At 45.3% G+C, this 25,250-nt stretch overlaps 1 protein-coding gene across 14 annotated transcripts in view; it reads right to left on the reverse strand.

The window, feature by feature from the left end:
- Nucleotides 1-25,250, reverse strand: part of CLIP2 (CAP-Gly domain containing linker protein 2) — a 103,319-nt gene that overhangs the window by 38,857 nt on the left and 39,212 nt on the right. For all 14 annotated transcript variants that reach the window (XM_039562648.1, XM_039562647.1, XM_039562650.1 and 11 more), the window contains one exon: nucleotides 7,164-7,702. In XM_039562648.1, the coding sequence (XP_039418582.1) occupies nucleotides 7,164-7,702 (539 nt within the window). The remainder of the gene's footprint in view (nucleotides 1-7,163; nucleotides 7,703-25,250) is intronic.

The raw sequence follows: 25,250 nt of genomic DNA on the forward strand, positions 1-25,250 counted from the left end.
AGAGCCATTTCACTCAAAAATGAACCAAACTCCCTGAGCTTTTCTGAGAAGCCTTTAATAGTTACCTTACCAAAACTATTGCTGAGATTATTCATGCCCAAGAGAATGGGATTTTACCAAATATAAAGTGTTATTGCTTTTACAGTTGTTTTGAGAGAAACAACAACAACAACCACCAAGCATCAAGCAGCTAAAAAGAGCTCTTTCTGGAAATTCCAAAAAATGGAAACAATATTGACACAGCGATACTAGATTTTTTTTGTTTTGGAGATTATTTTGACCAATCTCAACACTCCAAGTTTCTCCACTTCAGGTAAAAACACTTATGGTTAAGTTTAAACAAGCTCATGGTAGCCCTTCCTCTTCAGCTGGAGCTGAGCAGCCTCCGAGCCACACACCTTGCAGCTCCTGGAACATGCAGCTCCTGGAACATGCAGCTCCAGACTGAAGGTCTCTTCCCCCTTTTTCATGCCTTTAATCAAAGGCTATCTTCCTAACTGGTCCTTTCCCCAGTGAAAGATCTCCAGTAGTTTCAAGGGACAGTCTTGGGCTTCACCTTCACAACAAAATGAAGCCAAGGATATTTAGCAGGTCTGTATCTACTGGTGAATCAGAGCAGCAACATGCAGTCATGGAAGGACATCTACACACCTTCTCTGCTAATTGTAGTATCACTGACATCACATGTCACTATGCTTTTCCCATCAAAATGACAAAATGGGATCCAGACCAGTATCCCAGGGCTGAAAAGACAATCATGCTAATCGTTCCAGACACTGTCTTCATCAGAGCTAATATATCATTTAAACTATTTACCAAATTAACACCCCCTCCAGCCTGTGTTTGCTCTTTGCTCCTCATGGCCCTGCTCATCCCACCGCAGTTTCTTGCTCTAAGCAAGAACCTCTTGGGAGCTGCCCTCACTCTAGGGCCTGTGGGCATTGCTCTGCTTGTGATACACTCCAATACTGCTCAGGAAGAAGAGAAAAATAGAATTCTCTGTGCCTTTCAGGCCAACAGGGACTGTCCCTGACCATGTCACGCACGTTCAGGGGTCAGCAATGGCTGAGGCACCTGCTTGAGCATACTCCCATGCAGAAACCCAGAGGTAACACTGTACTTTCTGTTTGACATTCTAATTTACCCATTTAATTGATTTTCAAAGCGTTTCCACAAGACAGGGCTGCTGACCAGAGGGTGGAGGTGGGAACATAAAGTGCCCAGCACACAGACAAGCCTCCTCTGCAGAGCTCCCATGTCCTATGCTGGGTCCCAGCAGAGCCATGGCACTCTCCTGCTGCTCGCCTGTGATAAGAAGGAGGAAGGGGGTGGGGGAAAAAGAGCACACACAGAACACTTGCTTTACACTCTGAGGACCTTCAACTACTTTTTGTGTGCAGCACATCAGCTTATTCCACTCTGTTACTGGATGATGCCAACAAGAACTTGGAAATCACCTTAACTGGACAAGTGTGGCTTGTCCTGGTTTGAGCTGTACCTGCAGGCTCTATCCAGCCTGTAAGCTGGAGCAACCATCCTTTCCCTTGGGGATAACTGGCTGGGTTTATTTCCCCCTCCCCATACTCATCCACACAGTAAAGGATCCTATTTCCACCCAAGCTGAGAGAGGCAGGAGCTGTGTTTTTCCATCACACACAGTTTAGCTCTTCCAAGCATTGAAAACCACTGTACAATAATACTTGATTTACAGAGGGTGCTTTTGGCAAAGGCACAGGCTGTGGGTCCAGCTACTACAGATCACCTGAAATAATGACCTGTAAGTGCCAGGGGGTAAATGTGTGCACCTATGGGAGATGTGGCCATCACATACCAGAGCTGTGTCCCAGCTAGGGCTAGTGTCCCACTAGCCAGGGCTAGTGTTCAGCAGCTAGTGAAAGGTGGATATCTGGCTTGTGGTCTGGTTTATCTGTAAATACAACTTGTGGCATCTGGCCATCAGCAGCTTTATCTGATCGGAAAAATACCATGTCATCTGAGAATGCCAGAACTGGCTTTTAGGGTGAGGGGAGAAACAGACAGCCAGGAATTACAGGCCAGCCCTCCATATGTGAAGCTATAGGAATTTTTTATAGTTTCTTTTCATCCAACCACTTTATCTTTGTGCCTACCCATCCCCACAGCACAAGTCAGCATTGCACAGTGATGAGTCTGACAGCGCTGCTGATGCAAGACATTTCTGTGCATTTATCTGTCAGGCACCAGTGAGAAAATAATATCCTAGGGAGGTGGTGTAAGAGGAAAGCCTGGAATTACAGCATCCTCTCTTGGGGCTGTCTCCGATACCAAGTCCACCCACGTTAGTAACACAGTTTGCTCCACCACAGGCCACTTACAACTCCTATTTAATGACAGATATTGCACCCAGCAGACAAGGGCCAGGCAGTGTCTCAGTCCAAATGAATGGTTAGGAGGGTGTGCACGAAGAGCCTCTAAGGGTTAATGTACTAATGTTAGGCTGCTTTAGGCTATTTATTTCCCTCTTTGTTTCACTGCAGTCCCAGGTAATCATAGAAACAGGATGGTTTAGGTTAGAAGGGATCTTAAAGTTCATCTTGTTCCATCCCCTGCCACAGGCAGGGACACCTTCCACTATCCCAGGTTGCTCCAAGCCCCATCCAACCTTGCCCTGAACCCTTCCAGGGATGGGGCAGCCACAACTTCTCTGGACAACCTGTGCCAGCCCCTCACCACCCTCACAGGCAAAGAATATTTTCCTAATATAGAATCTAACCCTACTCTGCCAGTTTGAAGCAGTTCACCCTTATCCTGACACTACACACTCCTGTAAAAAGCCCCTTTCCAGCAACAATTTATAGTAGGGAAAGAGCTCCAGCTAGGAGTCCTAGGTGTTCTCTTGTCTCTTGAATCCTGCAAACAGCTGGAACACTGCACTTCCCACTGCCTGTCACAAACTTCCATAGGGACAGAGATCCATCATTCCCACACTTTGCCATTCTGCAACACTCTCTAGTCATGACATGGCAATTGCTGGTCTTATGGATGGAGCTCTAAGCAGGCAGTGGAATACTAAGAATCCTGCCTTGATAGAACTACAGAATGGAATCCTTCCTTCTCTTCTGCCTGGTTAGCAATAAGGGAATATGCCTGGTGATTGTTTGTCTGAAAAAGGCCACACAGGAACATTGCTGCACCTCTAGGACCCCACAAACTGGGAGAGCTCCAGTAGTTAATCAGGAAAATAAAGAGCAGGAATCCTTCCTTTGTAACACCTTGTGTGCCTTTCCAGCAGTGAGGCTTCAGTCTCAGGCACTGAAATAGCTCAGGAACTTGGTGGCAGCAGAGCAGTGAGTTGTCTCTGCCCAAGGAAAAGGGCTTAGGTTCCAATCCTCCTGCCCAGGGAGCTTCTCAGGAAATTATTTCTCACTCAGGTGGTTCAATGCTTTCTGCAGCTCCAGGCTGGCCAAGCAGGGCTGTGGCAGAGACATGCTGGGGGGATGCTGAGGAAAGAACTTGATTCGTTTATTCATGAGCGCATTCCATCATTTGCCAGGAGCCAGGGGCTGCAACACACTGCAGGCAAAAGCAGTTTGCAGCAGACAGACAAGATGATTAAAACCATACACTGAGGGGGAAGCCCAGGATCCATTTTCAGCAGCCCAGGCAGGCTCCACACAGTCCTGCCCCACATCAGCTGAGGCGCTGCTTCATCGACTCTCCCTGCAAGTGCTGCTGTTTCAGCATTTGCACTGGCTTTGAAGACTTGCAAGTTCCAGCAGAACCACAAACCTGGAATCCATCCAAAAGGTATCTGGGGCAATACCCCTCAGCAACTGAACCAGCCACTGGGATATAACCTGGCCCTTAACCAGTCTTATTTATTACTCCACTTCAATGCTGAAGTGCACAATCCCAGTTAGGAGACACAAGCATGGCTGAAGGGCAGAACACCTATTCTAAGAGGAATTTTTTTAGTTTAAGTTATTTTTTATTTAGGCTGACATATAATAAAACCACCTCATTCCCCCACTTCTTCAGAAAGCAATGGCATCGAAGGGGGAATGAATTCAGCTGCTAAGAAAGCCTCTCCACAAAGAATGCAAAATACATTTTCTTAGGCAAAAAACCAAGCAGAAATTCCTCCCAGGCAGAAAATGCTCCACTGCTCTGTTTCTTTCCATCCCTTCTTTCCCTGCAGGAAGTCAGAAAGCAATTATCAGCAGAACTCCAGCAATTATCCCACTTCAGGAAGCTCCACTGTCACTAAAGCAAAGGTTAATAATTGTCCCACATTTATTTGCTAGACTTCAAGAGATGAGTTCTACAATATTAGGGTGGATTTTTCATCTCTTTAATGTAATTTTTACATCCTGGGAAAAAGTCTGAGTGCCAAAGGCAAATATTATCTAACTCTTCTAATGGAAAGCTCCTAATGGAAAGCTGAAAGTCACTTTCTGCAACTGCTGGAGAGTCAGAAAGGGTCTTGGAACAAAGTAACTGAAAAGCAAAAATGTCTTCAAGCTATAACAGATTTTAACGAAGTTAAAGAAAGGCACTATCAGGAAATGGCCAGTCTGCAGAGAACCAGGTGTCCATCTGGCCGACCTGGAAAGGTCCCCTGCAACCTTGTGCTCCATCACAAGCAGCCACTGAAAACACATATCCTCCCTCATCTGAAAAGCCTTTGGTGGATCCCATGCACCCAAAAGCCACTCTCAAATGAAAAGACACTCTTTCAGAAAAGGAAACACTAAGAGTAATAAAGACAACTAAAACTGTACCAATCCATAGAGGATTAACAAAGATTTGCTCAGGGAACTTGAGGCAACTCAGGTTAATTCAGAATTATTGTTTATGTATTCCAACACCCAACATGATTAACTGACATCTCCCATAAGTAAAATAAAAGTCAGCTGCCAAGCCAAGCACATGTGAATGAACCATAACAGCAGATTATTTCTTCTTATTATCTGTTCTTTTCCTGGATCTCTATGACTGCGTGCAAACAATTCCTGATGTTTCTGTAAGCTGAGCATTCCTGCTAGAACCAGGGAGAGACTAAGCTTATTCCAGGCTCACTCTTTTGGAGCTATTTATTACACTAACAAGTCATAGCACAAACTTTATCTAATAACATCTGAGGTGGAGAAATTAGCAAGCAAGGGAGGGCAGGCTTTTAAGGATGCACCCTCATTAAAAACAAATAAAAAACACAAACCATCCCTAAAACACAACTCAACAGAAGTTCAGGGGAGAGATGCCCCCTGGTTGTATTCTGTGGCTATGCCAAAATTCACTCTGTGTGGGCCCCACTGACATGAGAAGAGTGTTCAGGGAACAGGTCCTGTCTCAGAGGGGTTATGGTCAGGAGAAGAAAGGGGTAAAACAAGTCTGGAGAACATCATTCCATTGTTTGCCCGGTTCAGAAAGAACATAGATTTTATATTTTGCAGTTTGCATTCTATGACTGCTGCTTCTAAAATCCTAAGTTCTAACCTGAACACTCCCCCCACTCCCTGTAACAGGCACAGGAGAAAATGGGAGCAAACAAACTGATCAAAAAGAGGACAGATCCGCAGGTTAATTTTTCCCCACGTGTGGCTGCTGTAACACACCAACATGAAGCATCAATGCTCATGCAAACAGAACCGTGCTGCCACCCCTCCCTGCCCACCCTGTCCTGGGACTGCAGGGACAGCAGCAGCTTTGCTGCCAGTAGAGATGGGGAGGGATGAGAGGCCGACTCTGCTGAAATCAGGAAGCAGACAGACCCTTGAGCAAGTGTCAGCTCCTGTGCATGTTTTGGGGAAAATTTGAGAAAACAGAACTCTCTCACCTCTACAAACCTACATATTCACACTAGGTTTACAAAGTATCACCCAGTGAACATAAGCGGAACCAATCTTCACTTTCCCTCCTCTGAAAATAACCAACTTTACATTGTTGACATTCTATATAAATAAAATAAAAACTATTGGACAACCCAACATTTGTCCCAAAAGGACATTTGGGATTGGCTCTGGCAGTCCCTGCACACACTCCTGATTCACGTTGACTGTGGAGCCAGTTCTACCAGACACCTGTCATTAAACAGATGTCCAGTCTGTCTGCCCTCCCCCACAACCACTGCTGGTACTGGAACCAGGTGCCCCAAAAAGGAAACACTACATGGATAACTTTAAATGGGATTCACATTACCCAGGATGTGCAAAGACTGATCCCTCTGCAACCTGTCATGGCTGTCAGTCAGAGTCACCTTTACCTTTTGAGATCCAGAGATACTACTCGGGATTCAGTCACAACAGATCTGTGCTCAAATGCTTGGCTCTTCCAATATTTGATACCACACTATGTATCACACACACTAACAAAACCAGACTCTCTTACAGAGCTGCAGGACAGAACTCAGTCTCCCTGTCTTTGATATCAGTCTTTTCCTTCTTCATCTCCTTTGCTAGGACACAAATAATGACAAACTAGGTGGCAAACTTCCAGTAACCCATTCCTAGTGCAAGTGTGGCATTTTGGCTTAAAGTCATCAGGTAGTCTATTCCAAATAATGAAAATAACAACAGAAATCAGATGTGGAGGACTCATCCATCACAACAGTGATCTCCCCCAAAGTCCTGCCATATTTTAAAAATTACTGGAAGCTCCTTTCTGTACAGGAAAGGAGTTTGTGTCACATCTGACATAAGAAAACTGAACCACCAAAAAGAGCAACCAACAGGAGAGATTCTTGCAAGTCCTTTCCAACTATGTACAGCCACATGCAACAAGACACTGCTGCAAATTCCTTGAAAGCCAAAATAATACACTCCATTATGGAGTATCACTAAATTAGAACATAAATGGTTTTGCTTCTATTTCCCTCGGGTTTCAGTTGTTCTCTCTCTGACATCTTTCTCCAGTTCAGGACTTGTCCAATACAAGAAGTACTTTGGAATATGTACTCCTGCACCAGTGTGAAAGAGAGACATGTCCAGAAGACACAACAACCCAAATAACAGCGTAGACGTTTCACGCCTACTTGGCCCCGGCATCTCCCAAGACCATGCTCCATCCCACACCTCACCACCAACCCTGTCCTCCTTTCCTCTCGTCCTGAAACTGACCAGGAACACTCGGTGGGGGGACAAATCCTTGTCCTTTGCCCTTCCAGGGGGACCCCACAATCAACTCACCAACACACGATCTCCAAGCCGTAAGTCCTTCTCCCCTTTTTTCACAGACCCACTGTCTGAGAGGTTTGATCCAGACTCGTTGCCCGTCTTCATGGCACTGTTCAGGACGCTCTCCCGCAGCGGGATCACGCGAGTGGACAGAGGTGGCGTGGCCGTCCCCGAGTGCAATGACAAGTTCTGAGCCGTCAGGGAGTCCACGGAGGGGGCGTCACTCCCTGAGCCCTCGGCCACCGGCTGCCGCGTCAGCTTGGATGGTCGCGTAAAAATCCCCTGCAGCGGCTGGCACTCAAAGTATCGCACTCCTCCGACAGAGCCGTCATTCTTACCCACTGGGTCATCCAGAACAACCCCTGCCCACTGGCCTGGAGCAAATTGTGTCTCCCCAAGGTACTGGATCACACCTGGCTTCACTCCATTCACCCAGACACGTTCGCCCACCACAAAGTCTCCCAGGAAATCATCGCCCACCTCGGCAACCTTTGAACCCGACTTCTCGGCGCTGGTGGTGGATGTGGTACCCTGCTTGTGTAAAGGTGAGCCTGTGAATCAAGGAAAAAGAGGTTTTGGTATAAGGAGACATCCTAGAAGGAAGTCAAAGCACCAGGAAAAGGCATTTACAGAAAGGAAACTTCTGGGACAACTTAGATCGCAGGTTTACACCCTGTGAAGATTAAACCTGAGTGAACCCCATTGCTTACACACCTTCCTCAGCGGGAATGCAACCTGCACAGAATCTCCATCTGCTGCTCAGCTTCTGCAGGTCTCACACAGAACATAAAGAAATGAGCCCACATCTTCATCCCTTTTTACAATACCCCAGCCCCCTCACAGACCCAGAGGGGCTGCACTAGTGTGGATAAGCTCAAAAGCACAGGAGTGGTGGTAAGGACCAAAAAGAGCCCAGTGAACTGCTGCTTTGCAGAAAGAAGCCAAAGTCATCCTTTTGCCCAAAAAATAAATCAAAAAATGTATATATTTTTTTTTAGAGGTGTGAGGCACTGATGTTTTAGTACTTGGCAGTATGAGAACCCCACTAAGTGTCCCACTAAGGGCACTAACAGCTCCTGTGGGACCACACAGCTGCCTCCACAAATTCCCCATTTTTCCCAGCTGCTGCTGTGCTCTTTGCTGGAGCAAACACAGCAGCAGACACATGGAGTGTGTTCAATATAAACAGCATCTCTCTAAACAGGAAGCACCTACAGACCTTAATGCACAGCCTTCCAGGGCCGCATGACGTGCACGGAACTCAATATAACTGGCAATAAAGAGTGCCCTTATTCCAGCATCAGCCTTCCAGCAGTGCTCTGCTACCTGGGGAAGGAAAACTGCAGGTGATGCTGGAATTCACTGTTCTGCTCACACTCTCCAGCAGAGTCTTGATTGGCCAAACTCTCCGTAATACAAAAAGGGACCCTTAAATACATGACAGGTGCCTGAATGGGAACAGTCAACCCAAGCAAACAAGACAGCAGTGATGCAACTCTTGCTGACCCCATTGTCAAACCCTCCTGTCACAAACTTTGGGCTTTCAGCCTGGGCCCCAGGGCAACAAATGACAAGGACATGTGAACTTCATTAAAACTCCTGAAGGTTAAAGGGGGAGGTTGAGTAAAGCCCCAAAAGAAACCACAACAGAAACTGAGGACATAAGCTGGCAAAATAAGATCCAGCAAGTCACATACCATGGACCTTCAGCCATCCTCAGCTCTCAGTAGCCCTGAGGTCCCAAGTGTGGCTCTCCCACACAGCTGGTGTAGGGGATGTGTGCAGGAGAAATGATCCCACATATCCTGTGCTCAATAAAAGCTCCCTGGATTCTTCAGCCAAACTTTCAGCTGAAGTTTCTGGGTGCCACCAACCAGAAAAGTCTAAAGCACACCCAAGAAGAAATTTTTATTTGCTACCAGAGAAGGCTGACAGACCACACCCTGAGCAGTTGCAGAGACAAGACAAACTTGAGTGCTTATGTGTAATGAACTGTGAAACTTGTTCAGCCTCAGCCATCACTGTGGCTCAGTCTGCAAGGCTGCTACAGCTCTTTCACAAGTAATGGGCCTGACAGATCAGGCTCAGCTCATAGAAAGCCTGAAAAACATAAAAGCTCTCAAAGCAAAAGCTTTCAAAGCTTTGCTAGAGGCAAAGAGGAAGGAAAAAAGCACCAGGGCAATAGCACGAAGAACTTAGTTTCTGCTAAATCATATGTGTTGCAAGGGATCAATGTTGACACTTTGGTTCTCATTAGACTCCAGAAGCAACACTTAACAAATATCTATGGCCACCAGTTTGGGGCCCCTGGAAGCAGTACCTCTGCCTGGTTTGAACCTTATCTGAACAAGAAGAGAGCAGAAGTTAAGGTGTGATTGTACAAACTCCTCTCATGAACAGAAGTATCTCCAACCAGCTCACTGGGCTCAGTGGGCTGGAGCTGGAACAACTCTTGAGAAGATCAGCCAAAGGGGACATGCACAGCATAACACATGGGGAATGTTCGAGAAAATCCCATGATGGGCACAGGAAGGACACTAAATACTGTCCCCAACTGCGTGAATACTGTCCCCAACTGAAAATGTTGGTGGCAACAGAAACCATGGAGCTCCCAGCAGAGCTCAGCCAGCTCCCAGGGAGAACCTTCTCCTGGCTTCTGGACTCTGCACTCGAGGTTTCCTCAACCCCACATGTTCTTCATTAAGTTTTGGGGGCTTTTGGGCAGATTTCTGGCATTCAAGCTTGTGTCGCTCTCAATTTTGTAAGACGGTACACCGAAATGAACTCCATCGGAGGGACAGCATTACATCCAAGAACCAGTTTCACCTTAAAAAAATTAAACCCAAAGACTGTAAGGATGCTTAGAGCTTTCGATCTTTACAAAAGACTTTAAATGAAAAGAAGTGCGAAGGAAACAGGGCTCCATCCATCTGAACTATAAAAACAACCACAGGCAGAAAATAAGGCCACTATTGTCATTTCAATGCTTAATAGCACGAGACAGTAAAGCAGCCAGATTGGGAAGTTATATCTTAAGAAGACTCTAACTTAAATAACCAAAGCTGGCTACAGGAGTTTATCACCAACACTGTCTGTGAAAGGTAGGAGAATAAATTAAATTAGAAACACAACTGACACCTTGGTTTCGTGCTTGGCAGAGCACCCTAACACATAAAGCTTGTGCCACTGACATGTTTGTGCACACGTATGCACCATGTCCAGGACAGCCAAACTCAACCTACTGTGCAGGGAACTATAAGCACATAAAATCTGGGGAGCTCTGCAACTATACTGAGAAGAGATCCAAACTGTTTTTCTAGTCTTACTGGAGCCTGAGTTTCAGCATAGTTCTTGATTTCGGATGTTAGTTAATGGTCAAGATACAGGTCACATTAACTCTCACAAGCACCTCTGCAATGTGGCTGGGATAAGCAAATCCTTCAGCAGCAAAGCTCAAGCAAAGAAAGGCAGGAAGGCTGCCCAAGGCTGAACAAACAGTGCAGCAGGATTTAAAACCGAATTTAGACTCACTGTATTTCACTGCAAGAGCAAACATCTTCAAAACTTACCTGGACCATAAAAAAAATAAAGAACAGTTCATTGGATTCTTGGTGCAACATTGTCTTCCCCCAAAAGCCAGAATTTTAGTGGAACTTCACACTCTTGTTCATTTTAGGTGCCTGTCTGATAGGCAGGTATGCTGACCTACAGTAATTACAACATCTCAGGGAAACAATCTCATTCCAGGCTCCTGAGCAGTGCAGGCAGAAGCATCATTATTCTTGAGCATTAGGTGAATTATTCAAAAGTTCAGTATGTAAGTAAGGAACTGCCTAGAGGTTCACCTTCTTTATTATGGCCACAATGTAGAAACTTGTATTTTACATGGCCTTCATTACTCACATATGAAATAATAACCACAGAGCAGCTAATGGGCTTTTGTGCAGCAGTTTTTCAGAGAAGCCAAGAGTCACCATGATCGAGTTGAACTAATTTCTCTTGGCTTTGGATCTGATGGACCCATTAACTAGACAGTCAGACAGCATCCAGAGTAGTCCAAGTAGACTGAGCTCTGACGCTCCCAGGTAGGTATCTGGTCACCAGCCTTTCAGAAGGCAAATGGTAGCAATGAGTAACTTGACTTCAATCCCATGAGTATCTTAGGATAGCCCAAAAGTGAGATCAGCTGATGGCACTGCTCTCAGAGATCTGACATTGGAATCACCACTCTCCAAGTACCTCTTAGAGCTGAAGGGAAAGCCACCCAAGAGGATTGCCATGAAAGAACCCTGAGCTTTTCCAGCCTATAGACATCTAAGGAGTTGGTCTATTGGTCTGTGACACTTGGATTTGCTGTTTTGAAGAAGAAAAGTCTTCTTGTTCTAGTCAGACTCCCCAGATGAATGCCAAAAAGTTCCAAAAAACTCACTAAGAAACAAGCTCCAAGAAACAGCACAACAAGGGTACAGATCTCAGGTATGAAACTGATAAGAGTTACACAAGAGAAACACACCCAATGGAACAAACCGGGTATTTTCTACTCCAACCCTGCCAGTACCTGCTGATGCCAATCAAGAAGCCACAGGAACTCTCTGGATGTCACTACTGGGCATCTAACTCAACAGCTCACCTGGAAGCCAGCAATGAGGAAAGCTCTTCCTGCTTGATCCAAGAGGATCTCCCTGTGCTGCTCTGTCCAGCGCAGACCTCACTTGCTAGTCAGGACTGCAACAGCAGCTCCTGCCTTCCTCCTCTCACTGGGACCAGGCTCCAAGACACAACAAGCAGTGAGCAGGATCTCTTCCACTTGGGCTTTCCAACTTAACAACCCTATTGTGTTCATTAGCTGGCTCATTCTTTTTGGATTAAATGGGCTTCCTGTAGGTCACAGCTTCCAGGGCTGAACAACAACTTTTAAATCAAAGTCACACAGAGCATCCACTAAATGCACATCTTATCCAGCTCCAAATCTCTACTTTTCCTTTGGCCTTCACAAAGCCTACACATTAACCCCCACTATGGCAAACCTGGTGCTTAAGGCTCTTTCTGCAAACTCATCCCATCAGTTTTAGGGGCCCACACTGACAGGGCACCAGTACTTCAGAAGCCAAATTCCTACCAACCAAGAGCTGAAGAGGTTAAAGGTCTAACTGAAGTTTCAGCCTGTTCACATGGCTCTCGTTACTGTGTCAATGAAAGCCATGTGTCCAAAATCCCTGGAAGCACAAAGGCTTCTGCAAAAAGGGCATGGACTCTTCCAGCTCTTGGAAACTGCTGCAGGAAGGAGTGAAGAGAAGCTTTGTACAGTACAGGAGCAAGAAACTCCCCCTCAAGAAAGCTCTAGAAACTGAAGCGGGAGGAAGAGAGCACTTGCTCTGCAGCATCAGCATCCTTTCTCTGCAGGATCCCTGACAGCATGCTCAGCCTTGTGCTATGTTTAAGTCCCATCCACATCCACTGAACCCATCCATCCCCTCACTTCCTCCACATCTTCTGACCTCCCACAGCACTCTCTTAACACCAGGCAACTGAAACAAAGGGGAAAGGAAACTTGTATCTAAAGGGGAGGAGGGAGAGGAAGGGAAGAGCAGTTTAGCATGAGAAGCAGCGCACAATGAGTGTTGCCCATGTATTTCCTACTCCCTTCAGAACCCTTTTGTAGTCTGACTGCTCCCAAGATACATGCCAGGCACCCCAACTGCCAAAGGACTCAGAAATGCAACAGCCTGTTGTGTTGCTATGGAATCAAGAGACAGGCAGTTAATTGATAAAATGGAGACGCACTAGATTTAAAAGAAAGAGAAAAGAAAAAAAAAACAACCCAACCAAAAAAAAAAACCAACCCAAAAACAAAACCCAAAAAACCCCCACCCAAACAAACAACAACAAAAAAACCCCAACAAAACAAAACAAAACAAAAAAGAAGATAGATTCGAGAGTAGCATCTTGTGTAAGGGAGGGAGAAATAAGCACAAACATGAGATTTACAAAATAGCTTTGCAGTGCCCCTAAAAGAGGTCTTTTCTTTCCTTTTCTATTTTAATTTTCTGAGGGTTTTGCACTCAAATATCATCACATCACAAGACAGCCTGATAGGTAGCACAGAGTTGCCCACCTACTCCTGGCTGCGTTCCCTCTCCATGGTAATCAATAAGCTTCTCATCCACTATCCACCAACAAAAAGTGCACCAGCCTGGCAGAACTGCCACTGTCACAAGACTGAAGGCACTTCCCCCTCACGTCACTGGCTCGTTCTGTAGATGCCACTAACCTGTGGCAGGAGGCAGGCAGGGCAGCAAGTTCTGCAGTCTGTGAGAATCTCAAAGTGCAGCCTTGCAACCAGACTGGTCAAAAAACTTTTGGTACCAGCTCTGCTCCTCGCAGCTCGGGCAGGGCTTCAGGACAGTCCCAAGACCAAGGACTGTAATGCCCATTTGAAGCCAAGACAGATTTTGTCAGTTGGAAAACCCCACTGCTGGCCACAGGGGTGCCAGCTAAAAGGAATAACATCTGGTTTTACTGCCACAGGGATTATGCAAGAGCCTTGGAGGCATTAGAGCAGCCTGGCTGACTGTTTGGTTCAATGCTCTGATGACGAGGTAGGGATGACAGTCAGACACTATCCCTGCTCAGGCTGCAGCCTGTGCTCAGGGCACCAAACATCTGTGGTGGATGATACAGCCCCATCCAACAGCCCACCACCCTCCACTGTGAGCTGGAGGACAGCACGGTCTTGTCCTTACAGCCACATAACTGTCAGCTCGTGGTGCAGTGGTTTTTACTCATCTATTTACATTGCAGTTACTATAAACTTCTCTGGGTCTGCAATGCCACTTCATCTCCAAGCATTACACTGCAGAACTTACCTGATGGAGAACAGTGCTCATCAGAGCTTCCCCTCAGAGGGGGACAGTCCAGAGCATCTGCTCCCTACCGCCTACAGCAGCTAGTCTACTGGGCAAGAGAAAAGAAGGCACAACCTGCTGCACCTCCTGGAGCTGCCACCTGTGCAGGGAGCCAGGGATTCTTCCCTTGGCAGCATTAGCAGCAGCCACACAGGCACAGCCAAGGCACCTCCCATGGGAGAAGGGCTGGTGCTTGCTGCCTCCACAGCACTCACTGATGGTGAGGCCTCGACACACAGAATTTCTAGGTTCCCACACAGGGATTTGAGCTTCTCAAAGCAGCTTGGATTACATAAACATGAGGCTGTTAGCAATCAAGTGAAAGCCAGCCCATTGCCACATCCAAATTCAAATTATCAAGCACAGCAATGAAGCAGCTGTTTTCTGCAAGATTTATCATGGCCCTTTCAAGCTGCAGGATGAGGCAGAAACAGAGAGGGAAGAGGTGCCTGCGAGAAAAAGCAATACTTTGCAGACAATAGCCAACTGCCTGGCAGCACACTGTGGGAGGAAGGAGCCCCAGAGATTTATGGCTGACTTGGAAACAACGACTGAAAGCTCTGCAAGTTCAAAGCTGAAAAGTTTGGGCTGTGATCTGGCACAGAGGCAAGCTGTGCACCCGGAAAATCTATTGCCCCTGCTGCTCCCTGGAATAACCCCAATGGTGTGAATATTAAGATCTGATACAACTTCAGCATCCCTGGCCTTAGCTCCTTTGAAGAGAGGAGACATACCCAGAAATAAAACTGCAGTGAGGAGGAAGACAGTAAGAATGAGAATTATGAATGAGAAGCAAAACCGAGTAAGGACCACTGCAAAGATGTCTTGCACTGAATGCAAGGAGATGCCCATTGAGACAAATATTTGCCTCCAGAGAGACAGCTGGGAAGGGCAATGAACCTCAAACAGACATCCCAAACAAAGGCTTTCTTATAAAGGTCTCATTCAAGATGCTGACTGGTACAAAATCTGCTCTGCCACAGGCGAGACGCACATTCTTGGTGCCCGCTAGAGATGGGAGGGATGGAGGAGCTGGGGGGGGTTACCAGCTATGCTAGATCAAATCCAGTATAATTCTGAAAAGAAACAAACAGCAAAGCTACATATTTGTGTGAGGATTTGAAGTTTTTTTTCAAATAAGCAACGGTATTCAATGAAATATGCAAAGCAGATTGGTTTTGGCAGCACAGAGCACAAGGGAGGCGAGTGACTAGTAGCAAATGCACAAGGTTTCCTTCACTGAGGGATAATTACCTTGCAGCGTAGGGATGGATCTATTCATCTCAAGATTAGAGTCTTAATTTTTATGTAATTATTATTTTTAAAACCATAAGTATATTCTTTCAACATTCACTTTTCAATACTCTATTTAACTTTTTCAGCCTTACAGGACCTATATATCATACCTCTGGAGAAGCATTTTTTCACAGAAAATAATGAAAAAAAAAATCCCACAATTTTACCAGTATTGCAATTTAACAAAGATTGGAACACCCATATCTTCTTCCCCAGCGTGTGCCACCCTTCATCTCTAGAAATAACATACAGACACATTTGCAAAACTAGAATTTAATAAGCCCCAGGTTAGTATGTTAAAGTAACCCAGGGTGTATTACAACATAACACAGGCTCTATTCTTCCTTAAATAAATAATAAAATCACTTCAGCTAGAGAATATTCCACATAGAAGCATTATTCACTTTATTCACCATAGCTTATTCTGACTAGAAAATACAGTTTTCCATTCAAGCAAGCCCTTAGCTCTAAAGACCCACTAAGTTTTGTCCCACTAGTCCTGTAGCCAAACTGGGTTACCTCACACAGACCATGAAAGTAATGAAAGACTTAAGGGCAGAAAGGAGCATTAGAAAGCAGCCCAGGGTAACCTGTGAGATAGCCCTGAGAGCAAAAACACCAACTGGGAGGGAAATACTTACAAGGAAGGCTCCTGCCTGGCACGGGGAGCTTCCTTCCAGCAGCCCCAGTGCCGCACAACTCCCCGTGAATGCCCGGCACACACTCGCACACGTCCTTGGCTGCAGAGCTCCAGTCACGCCGTATGTTCAGTTCTCTATAAAGCTAGCACAAAGCTGACTTCTTGGAGCCTTTTCTTTTCAAAGAAGCATGGAGAAGCTCGGGAAGGAGCTCAGCCTAAACCCACCATGCCCACAAACCCCAGCATACACACACACACACGTGCACAGCTGTCCGCGGTTTCTTCGGCTGTGGGAATCTGTAAGGCGCAAGTGTGGTTTGGGGGCTGCTGTGATGGAAGTGAAGACAGCTGCTCTCAGGGAGCTGATCCAATGACAAAAAGAAAGAAAAGGAGGCAGACACAGGTCCTTAATGAGACATTTATAAACGATTTGCCAGGCAGAACACTGGCACTAGCACAGAGAGAAGAACAGTCTTGGGACACCTTCTGAACTGAAGAAATTTATCTTGAGCACCAAACACTGTAAAGAGCAGCCAAGTAAAGCATAGTGCTTTCTCTACACCAGAAGAAGTAATTGAGCCGCACGGTTTTGAAATGTCACAGCCTTTTTACATATTGGAATTTTGCTCAGGCATCATTCCCACACAAAACCCACTTGGATGGACTCTGGGACCATTCCTACAGCACCAGCTGAGATGAGCAGCCAAGCAGTGCATTGCTCAAGCACGTGCACACAGAAAGGCCACTGACTTATTCATTCAGAAATAATAGCATTAGCTCAGTCCCAAACAAATGTAGAATAGAAGGTACCAAAAAAAAGAGCCTGGCTTTGTCCAGAGGGCAATTATTACTTTCTGATGAAACTGGAGCCAGTTTAGGGAATCCCAGCAGCTCCCTGTACTGGGAACAAGATGCAGGAGAAGTTGCTGTGGGTGTATAACTCAGGCTGTTTACTCACAGGGCATAACCTGAGCAGCCATGCACACGCAGATTGACTGCACCTCTAACAATCCATGGGAAAGAAAAGTTAAATGACAGCAGACAGTCTAGTTTGATTCCAGGTTGGGTACAGACTGCCTGTGGGCACAGTATTTACTCCAGCTATGCAACAAGCATTATAACCTCTCGTATATCTTCACAGTGCTCAGTGATCTGGTTAGTCCAGTCAGGTCAGATTAGCTTGAGTGTGGCACAGTATTTTCCCTGGTGTGACAGGTGATGAGCTGTGCCACTCATACCTGTGCTCCCACTGCACTCTGAGCACTGCAGAGGCCCACATGCCCCCAGCTCAGGCTTAAAGCATCCATTATTCAGTACGTTTGTGCAGCTGGAAGCTGCAAGCTCAGGCAGTGAGTGTTCTGCTGGCACCATGGAGTCTCCCCATGATAAGGGCTAGACATGTAGCAATAGAGAACAGCAGTAAGATCTTCCCCACTCCTCTCTTGACAGATAACCACTTCTCATTTCTACCTGCTGAATCTCAGAAATATTTCTTTGGTACAACCACAAGCTCTGACTTTCTAATTTTGCTTTGCTCTGCTTCCCTCTGGCAGGAGTTGGGATAATCTTCACAATTGCTCTTTACAAGAGCTGCCAGCCTGCAGCCACAAAGGGTATTTCCTCATGCCCTGTCTGCAGCTACTCTTGAGAGGAGAAGTAGAAAAATTTAACACCTGACATGTAAGAATGAAGGAGGATGCTTTGTTAGCTCTTTATCTGCATGCTGAGAGGCTGGTTTTCAGTGTAACCAGCTATGCAGTTTGAACCGCTGGGATGGTACCAGCAGACAGACAAGCACTAGGCTTTCTACCTTGTATGTAGTTTTTCCCCTTCCTCAGTAGAAACATGACATCAGTACAATTGCACCATCTCCTTGAGTCGTCCACCTGAAAGAGGGAGGTTCCAGGGGCCATCTGCAGCACCCCAGTATCCCAGAGGAACTATAGGAGAGATAAAGATAACCATCTCATAACTGCCAAGCAAACCTGGGCACAATCCTGGGGCTGCACTGTACTGAACACAGCTCTGATTCATCACTCCATCAGCCATTTATTCCTACAGCCATACATGCATGCACAGAGCAGGCTACACAGCACACAATGGACTGATTGTACACAGCCCCACGCTACACAGAATGCAGAGTTTGTTGGGCTGGCTTTGTTTTCCCTAATCTAATAAAAAGGATATTTGAGAGCAGATTAAAGTCATCTACTTTATTCCAAATACCTGGCTTAAACAACTAAGTATCCAATTCAAAAGGCAATGAGCTGTACATGAACAGGCATCATTTGCAGAAAAGCCAAGTCACCTATTTGCAGGGGATGCCTAATTTTTTTTTTTTTTTTTTTGGAAGTAAACATGACCATGTTCCAGATCTGATCCTAAAACACAAGAGCTACAATACAAACATTGACCCCCACAGCAAGTGTTCTCAAACCCAACAGATCTAAGGCTCAGTGACCACCAGAAATGACATCTTACACCATTCCAGGAGTGATGGTAGGCAAAGTGAGCAGCAGTGGTGGTGGGGAAATTGATTATGTGAAGTGAGAGACCACAGATAAAGCTTGGGAGATGAGGAGTTGAGCTGCACCAAAGACTGAGCACAGGGCCCCAGTAGGCACCCTGAGCACACACTAGGCTCCCTTTCCCAGCACACCTTACAGGTATAAAAGACTCACACGTGAACTATGCCTCTCTCTCATGACACTGTTTCAGCAGTTTATCAGATGATCAGTTTTAGGGTTTTATCTTCTGAACACCCAGCCAGGGCAGAGTCAGTCACTGAGGATGATACCCCCAAGCCCTTTTTAGGGTTCAGAATTTTCTCAACATCATACCATCCCTACCTGAAATTCTTCTGTTTAAATCTCCATCAAACCCTTCTAATTTCTAGCAAGTTTTTTGGGTTTTTTTCTGAGCAAATACCTCCAAATAAAATATTCTGCAGAAAGCATTTCTGTGAAATAAGTTATACAGCAATACAAAATGCTCCTGTCATCTTCAGGGACATGAATCCCAAACAACTGTGTAGACTGAAGTGTGAAATAAGACAGGCATGTGCAGGACAGAAACTTGCCCCATAACTCAATGACTGCACACCCTCAGCCAAATTCCAAAGGCACTAATGTTTACAGACACGACACTTCAGTCACTGGAAAGGATGAGGGGAAGCGGTATCAGAGAGGGAAGCTGCTGCTCCTGTGCCCGGACTGGGAGGACAAAAGGCCAGAAAAACCTGCTGGCCAAGATAACTTCCACTTTCACCTCTGACTTACAGGATGACATGGGCAAGACCTACTTCTTTAAGTTGTCTTGTGTGTAAGACATGGGTCATACTGACCTTCCTAACAGCCTTCAGGCTTTACACGAGGTGGTGAGGCATTCAGAGTCTTGAACAGAGAGGTTACACGTGTGCATAGGAGGCTTATAATTACAGAAAGGGAGAATGACTTACAGTTCCTGCTTGGTAGGAATTCCTCAAGCAGATTGAGAACACTCCTGTAGCAGAGTTAACTGCTGCATAATGCTGCCCAACAACTGCAGCACTGGCAGTGCACTACATCACACAAATTAACTCCTGAACCTTGGTGCAGGTTCAGCTTTTAAGATGTACTCATGGCTAAGTTCATGACTGCCTTCCTCTGAGACCATTTAAAAATCCCCAATCACAAACATTTCCTTTCTCACAAAGAATTCTGCAAACACAGCCATGGAGTGCTCTGCTGCATCCTCCGGTCCACAACCCAGATGTAGCACATAGGACACACATTCATTGTGCTGGAAAACAGCATTGCCAAACACATTTTGTAGCAGAAAGACCATCAACTGTATTTTGAATAGAGTTGCTGAAGTCACAGACAGCTCAATTTTGACAACTCTTTATTATTTTAGAGCAAATGTTGTGATAAACAGTGTTTTCTTACAGACCTTACTCCTGCATAAATACCAGTTTCTCTCTTTTACGGGAACAGGATATTTATTTACTTTCTAGCATCTTCATTAAAAAGTAAATATCCTACTGAACTTAAATAGAGAATAATATCTGTATTCTAAATGTTTTAAGGCTTTTGTGGAGACCAAGTCACCTACTTGACTGCTTGCAAGGAAGATGCTCACATGCAGGGTCAATGTGTGATGGTTCATTCCAACCTATAGCAAATATTACGTACCAACAGTCTGATGCCACTTTAATCCTGCAGACTCTCATCCCAAATCCATCTATGCCAAAGGGAATCTTTCTTTTAATTTCAATGAATATTGGCTCAGGCCTTTAATGATTAATCTGCTCTTGCTGGATTAGTGCAATTGTTGGAGGCAGAACATGCAGGAGCAGATCCCGCCCTGAAGCTGCAGCCCTCCTCTGATGGGCATAACCACAGCCACACTGATGCTACTGCAGACTTACACCAGCCCAGCTGAATAGGATTTGGTTCATTATATTCCAACCTCCATAAGCTGAACATCTGTGGGAAGCTGATTTTCTTTCCCTGCTGTTCTGTGAAGAGATACAGACAGAGAGGACAGGACGGCGTCTGACCTCCACATGCCTTTGGTGTGTGCTCGCACCCCCTCCACAGTGAACGAGCTGAATATTACAGATTGACTCTATCAAATCCTTCTAAGAGTATCTAATCATTAAGACAATTAAAATCAGACTCACAGCTATCTCTATATGGTACCTGGAAGCAGATTAAATTAAGATTGATTCAATGTCCTTTTATATTACTTGGAATGAACTGAATTACTTCTCGGGAGAGGAATGCCACCAAAGGTACTTCCCCCCTTCAGGAGGGGAACCAGAAAGGGTGGAGGAACCACCACCTTCAAAAACCCCAGTACAAAAGGTATTTCAGAGTGCAGGATGACAGGCAGAGTGGCTCATGAATGGCACATGTGGGCTGAATACAGGCCCTATGCAAAAGTCAAGTGGTTGGTCCACAACCAAGCCAGCAAACCTTTGGCATAGGATACACCATGAGGATGAGAACAAATATGCAGGGTCTCATGACAGCATCTGTGTCCATGAGCAACTGGATTTGTACAGAGGGACATGACCTCCACACAGGGCACTTCAGTCAACCCACAGCAGCACTGAGGGGATACACTCAGGCTCTAATGATCGCTCAGCAGAGCTGCTCCCATGGTTGCTGCAGTTCCCACCCCTCAGCTGTACATCAGCCCTGCATCAGCAAAACAGTGACTCTCATTTGCAGTTTTTCCTGCTCAGCCCTTGAAAACAATCTTGTTTTCTTTCAGATACCTGATAACTCCGTGACCAGGTGACTGCCTGTGCATACCTGGATACTGCAGCTCTGGCTACTAATGAAGTGCTAATCTGCTGATACTGTAATAGAGGCATTTGATCCTCAAACATCTCACTGGCACCTCAACCTCCCAACTCCCCAAGGAACTGAAAACACTGTGTATACAGACCCATTAACATAAAGCAAGACCTAATCAAACTTCATCAACACCAATGACACATTTCCAGCAGGATCACTAATCCGACCCCAAGAATATCCACTCAGGGTTGCAGCATGGATTTAATTGAGGACAGCACTCAGATGGGAGCTGACAATACCAATCACTCCATGAGGCCTGATGCAAAACAGCAAAACCAAATGTTTGCTAGAAATAATAGCAGCCCCTGGCCCCGTGATGTTGGGTCTTCTCTTTCAATTCACCAGCACACAACACCCCAAGCTAATATTAATCAAGAGGCACAAAGCCTTTGAATAGACAAGAATTAGGTCCCTATGTCTGTGCCAGTCAATCAGCTGCTCCGGACACTAGAATCCTATTTCTTTTGTTTCAGGCAAAACAGTGGTTTACTGTCTTTCATATTTATTTGGAAATTAGAATTAATAGATTGATACAAAACCAGAGAGCCTCAGCAGTTTCTTGCAGCTTTATAAAAAAAGCCTGTGTTAAGACACCACCAAACCATCAATAATTACCTGAGAACAACCTCCCCAAGTTCTCTCATTACTGAAGCATAAATTCCTCATTAAGGACACCATCCTTCCCTCTGTTTTTTACTGCAAAAAATTCTAGAAGCAAAAGAAATTGCTTCTTACTGCTATGCATCCAGCCAATTTAACTTAAACAACATTCTGAGAAATGCGAGGGGTGAACAACTGATTTCCAAGTTAATTTACTGATATGTTGCTGTTAATACTGTGACAGATAAATAAAAAGGAATGAAGATTTCCCACTAGGAAAGGCAAGAGCAAGGCACTAAATGTACAAGAGAGCTAAGGTGGTGGTGAGATTTAGGGTCCTCCAGCAGAATTGAGGCAGGTACAGATCAAAAGAGACTCGGCCATAGAACTGCTGAGTCTCAAACTAAAAGCGGCCCTCAAAACATAATCACATTTCTAGAAAAGAAATTAAGAAAAAAAACTTAACCCCCTCATGCAAACTCAACCCCTGGGCAGAGCAGTAAGTGTCCCCCAGGAGGTACCAGCCTCAGCCCATCAGTACCCAAAACCCAAATACAACTAACTGGGACCCGATACCCAGCTCAGGCTTATCAAACCCTCATTACAGCATGTTGTAGTTTAATTACCCTGTGGAGCCCAGTCATTCCATTCTCTGTAACGGCCCTGGGAGCGTTCCAGTCTGCTTCACTCTTATTTTTAGTGAACCAAAGCAACAAACAGTGTTTGCAGAAGCAGACATTATGCCAGCATTATTAGCTCCGTGCGTTTATTCTTCATCTAAAATAATGCACATACACTTAGATGAAAACAGGAAGGCATTCCCAGGCTCCCAGCAATATGGTGTGTAGTTTAGCTATCACAGCATAGTTTTTGGCAATAAAACTAGGTAATGCTGAAAAACAGTTTTGCTATTGTTAGCCATGTCTAAATATGAAATTGATGTGACAGACACTTGCACTTGCCCATTCAGAAAGACAGGACCCATCTGTAAAATCCAAGGTCTGGATTCTGACTGCATGCACATAAGTCTCACAGAAAACTTAATAAGTTTGGGCTGTTTTGCCTCCAGCACTGAAGTCTCAATGTTGCCCAGCTCCATCCGCAAATCCAATATATTTCTTTTTTCCTCCACCTTTTGCTAGAATTTTTTAATTGAACATGAGATTTAAGAACCATAAACAAACACTAGAGCCAGCTGACAGCCAAATGAAGTATGAAAGGCAAATTTCTCCTCCAACCACATTACTCTAACACTGCTCTGAGCAGACAAAACCCACTCTGAAATGTGAATGCTTCTCTTCCCAGCAGCTTTCACCTGTTCCACCAGCTGGGAGGGCTCTGTGGGCCCATTCATCACAGCTTCCATTCTCTTTCCATCTTGAAAAAGCAGGCTTTTCCAGGAGGAGGGTGGGAAAGAAACTGAGACATATGAGCTTTGTAACAAGAAATCAAAATATTACATTGAGCCCTTTACCAGTGACCCACACCTTTAACACAGAAACCTCTCTTGCATGTGGGGTCAAGAGCAGTGACTTTCTTCACTTGAAACATGGGAAATAAGCCAACACATTTGTGGGAAATCCTCTCCTGAGGCAGCTGGAGATGAAATTTCAGTCTGGTTAAGGAAAGTAGTTACTGCAAAGCAGCCAAACTTATTTTTTCCATTGTTAGAGCTTTATGGGAGTGAAAGGAGAAGGATAGCCAGCATGGACATCACTCAAGGCTAATTTCTTCCAGGGGTCCATGTCAGCTGCCAGTTCCCCACTGACTTTTAGTGGAAATGGCAATTTCAGGGGTTTTTTTAAAAAAAGCCCCCAACCACAGCAAGCCAATGTACCTGACCAGACCACCATCACAAAAGCTCTTACACCTAATGGCTCTGTGAAAGCACCAGCTCAGGTAAGGAGACACAACAACTCTCCACTCAAGCAAAGTTCAAAGAGGATGTAGGACATTCTGTGAGCAGAATTGACTCTGAATGTGTTTTCAGGAAAAATAACTCTGATACAGCACGTAAGACAAGCTGGCTCGGTGTGACTACAGCACATTTGGTCTCTATAGAAACCTACAGCCCTGAATTGTGAAATTCTATAGACATGCACACAAAGCATCTCTCATCTGCATTGACCCTCCTTCTGGTACATAAGATGTGAGTTGTCAAGAGTACATGGAAATGTTGAAGAGGTATCTCCGTGCCTGGGAAAGGAAGAGAGAAATGAGAGATAGGTAAGAGACACTTGACTTTCTACAGAGGAATATGAGCAGAGCACTGGGGAAAAGAGAAAGGAGAAATCAAAGCAACTCTGTGTATTCCAGAGTAAGAATAAAGGGAAGTACCTCTACTTGCACTTGTGTAGACAAGATTGATAAACTTACGGGAGGGGAAGAAGATCAAAGTGTGAAGCTTTTAAAATTTCATTTGCATCTAATGGTTCTGACATATCTTCCATACAACTGGAGAATGGGCACCTTCTCTGAACACGCAATCTGAAAGATATAATCCCAATTTGGGGTCTTTCTGAGGCAGCCCCAAGCTCCCAGAGCCAAGGAACATCTCAGAGGCAACAGACTGGGCATTGCTGCAGTTTAATCCTGTGCTTTGTTGGATTTATGGTTCTCTTTTGCAGCTATATTTCAAGCTTTTGAGATTTCTATCCTCCCCCAAGGTAGCAAATTCATATAGATCAGTGTTGCAGCTCTGTATTTTGTAACCCAAACCACTCTGGTTTTCTTCCATCGAGCTCCAGAAAATAGAGAAGTCTCCTTTCGCTTTTCTGGCAAGAGGCGCGTTAAGTGCAGAGGCAAGGAGTAAGGCAGGAGTTCAGGGGCATGTACTGAGTTTTTGTGGAGTCAGGAAAACCTTGTCAGCCTCCCAGGAAGCACTTTCAATGCACAGACACAGGTCATAGAGCTCATGGTTTCTGCAGGGTTCTCAAACACCTCACAGAGACTCCTTCATGCAACTTTAAGATCTCATATGAAGTCTAGAGGTCCAGATTTGATTAATCCCAGGAAACGTAATGAAATCCACCTTCTACAGCCATCTACCACGATTCTTTGGCTGCAGGCACCCCCAAAATTCATGTAAGTGCCTGCTGTGGTTAGGGTTTCAGTGATGTAGACACTTGGCTCTGGAACAGAATTAAACCACTTTGACAGAAAAAAAAGAGTATTTTCTTTTGTAGTTTTCCCGTACCAAAGGCTGAATCCTGTGACTGTGCTGCAGCTAGGCCACACAGCCAACACAGATGCTTCTGTTCTCAGAGAAGGGCACACAGGCAGGTCAGCAGGATTTTGGGATGCACACTTCGTT

This window comes from Corvus cornix, chromosome 19, assembly GCF_000738735.6.
Source record: "Corvus cornix cornix isolate S_Up_H32 chromosome 19, ASM73873v5, whole genome shotgun sequence".
In the NCBI taxonomy this organism is placed as follows: domain Eukaryota; kingdom Metazoa; phylum Chordata; class Aves; order Passeriformes; family Corvidae; genus Corvus; species Corvus cornix.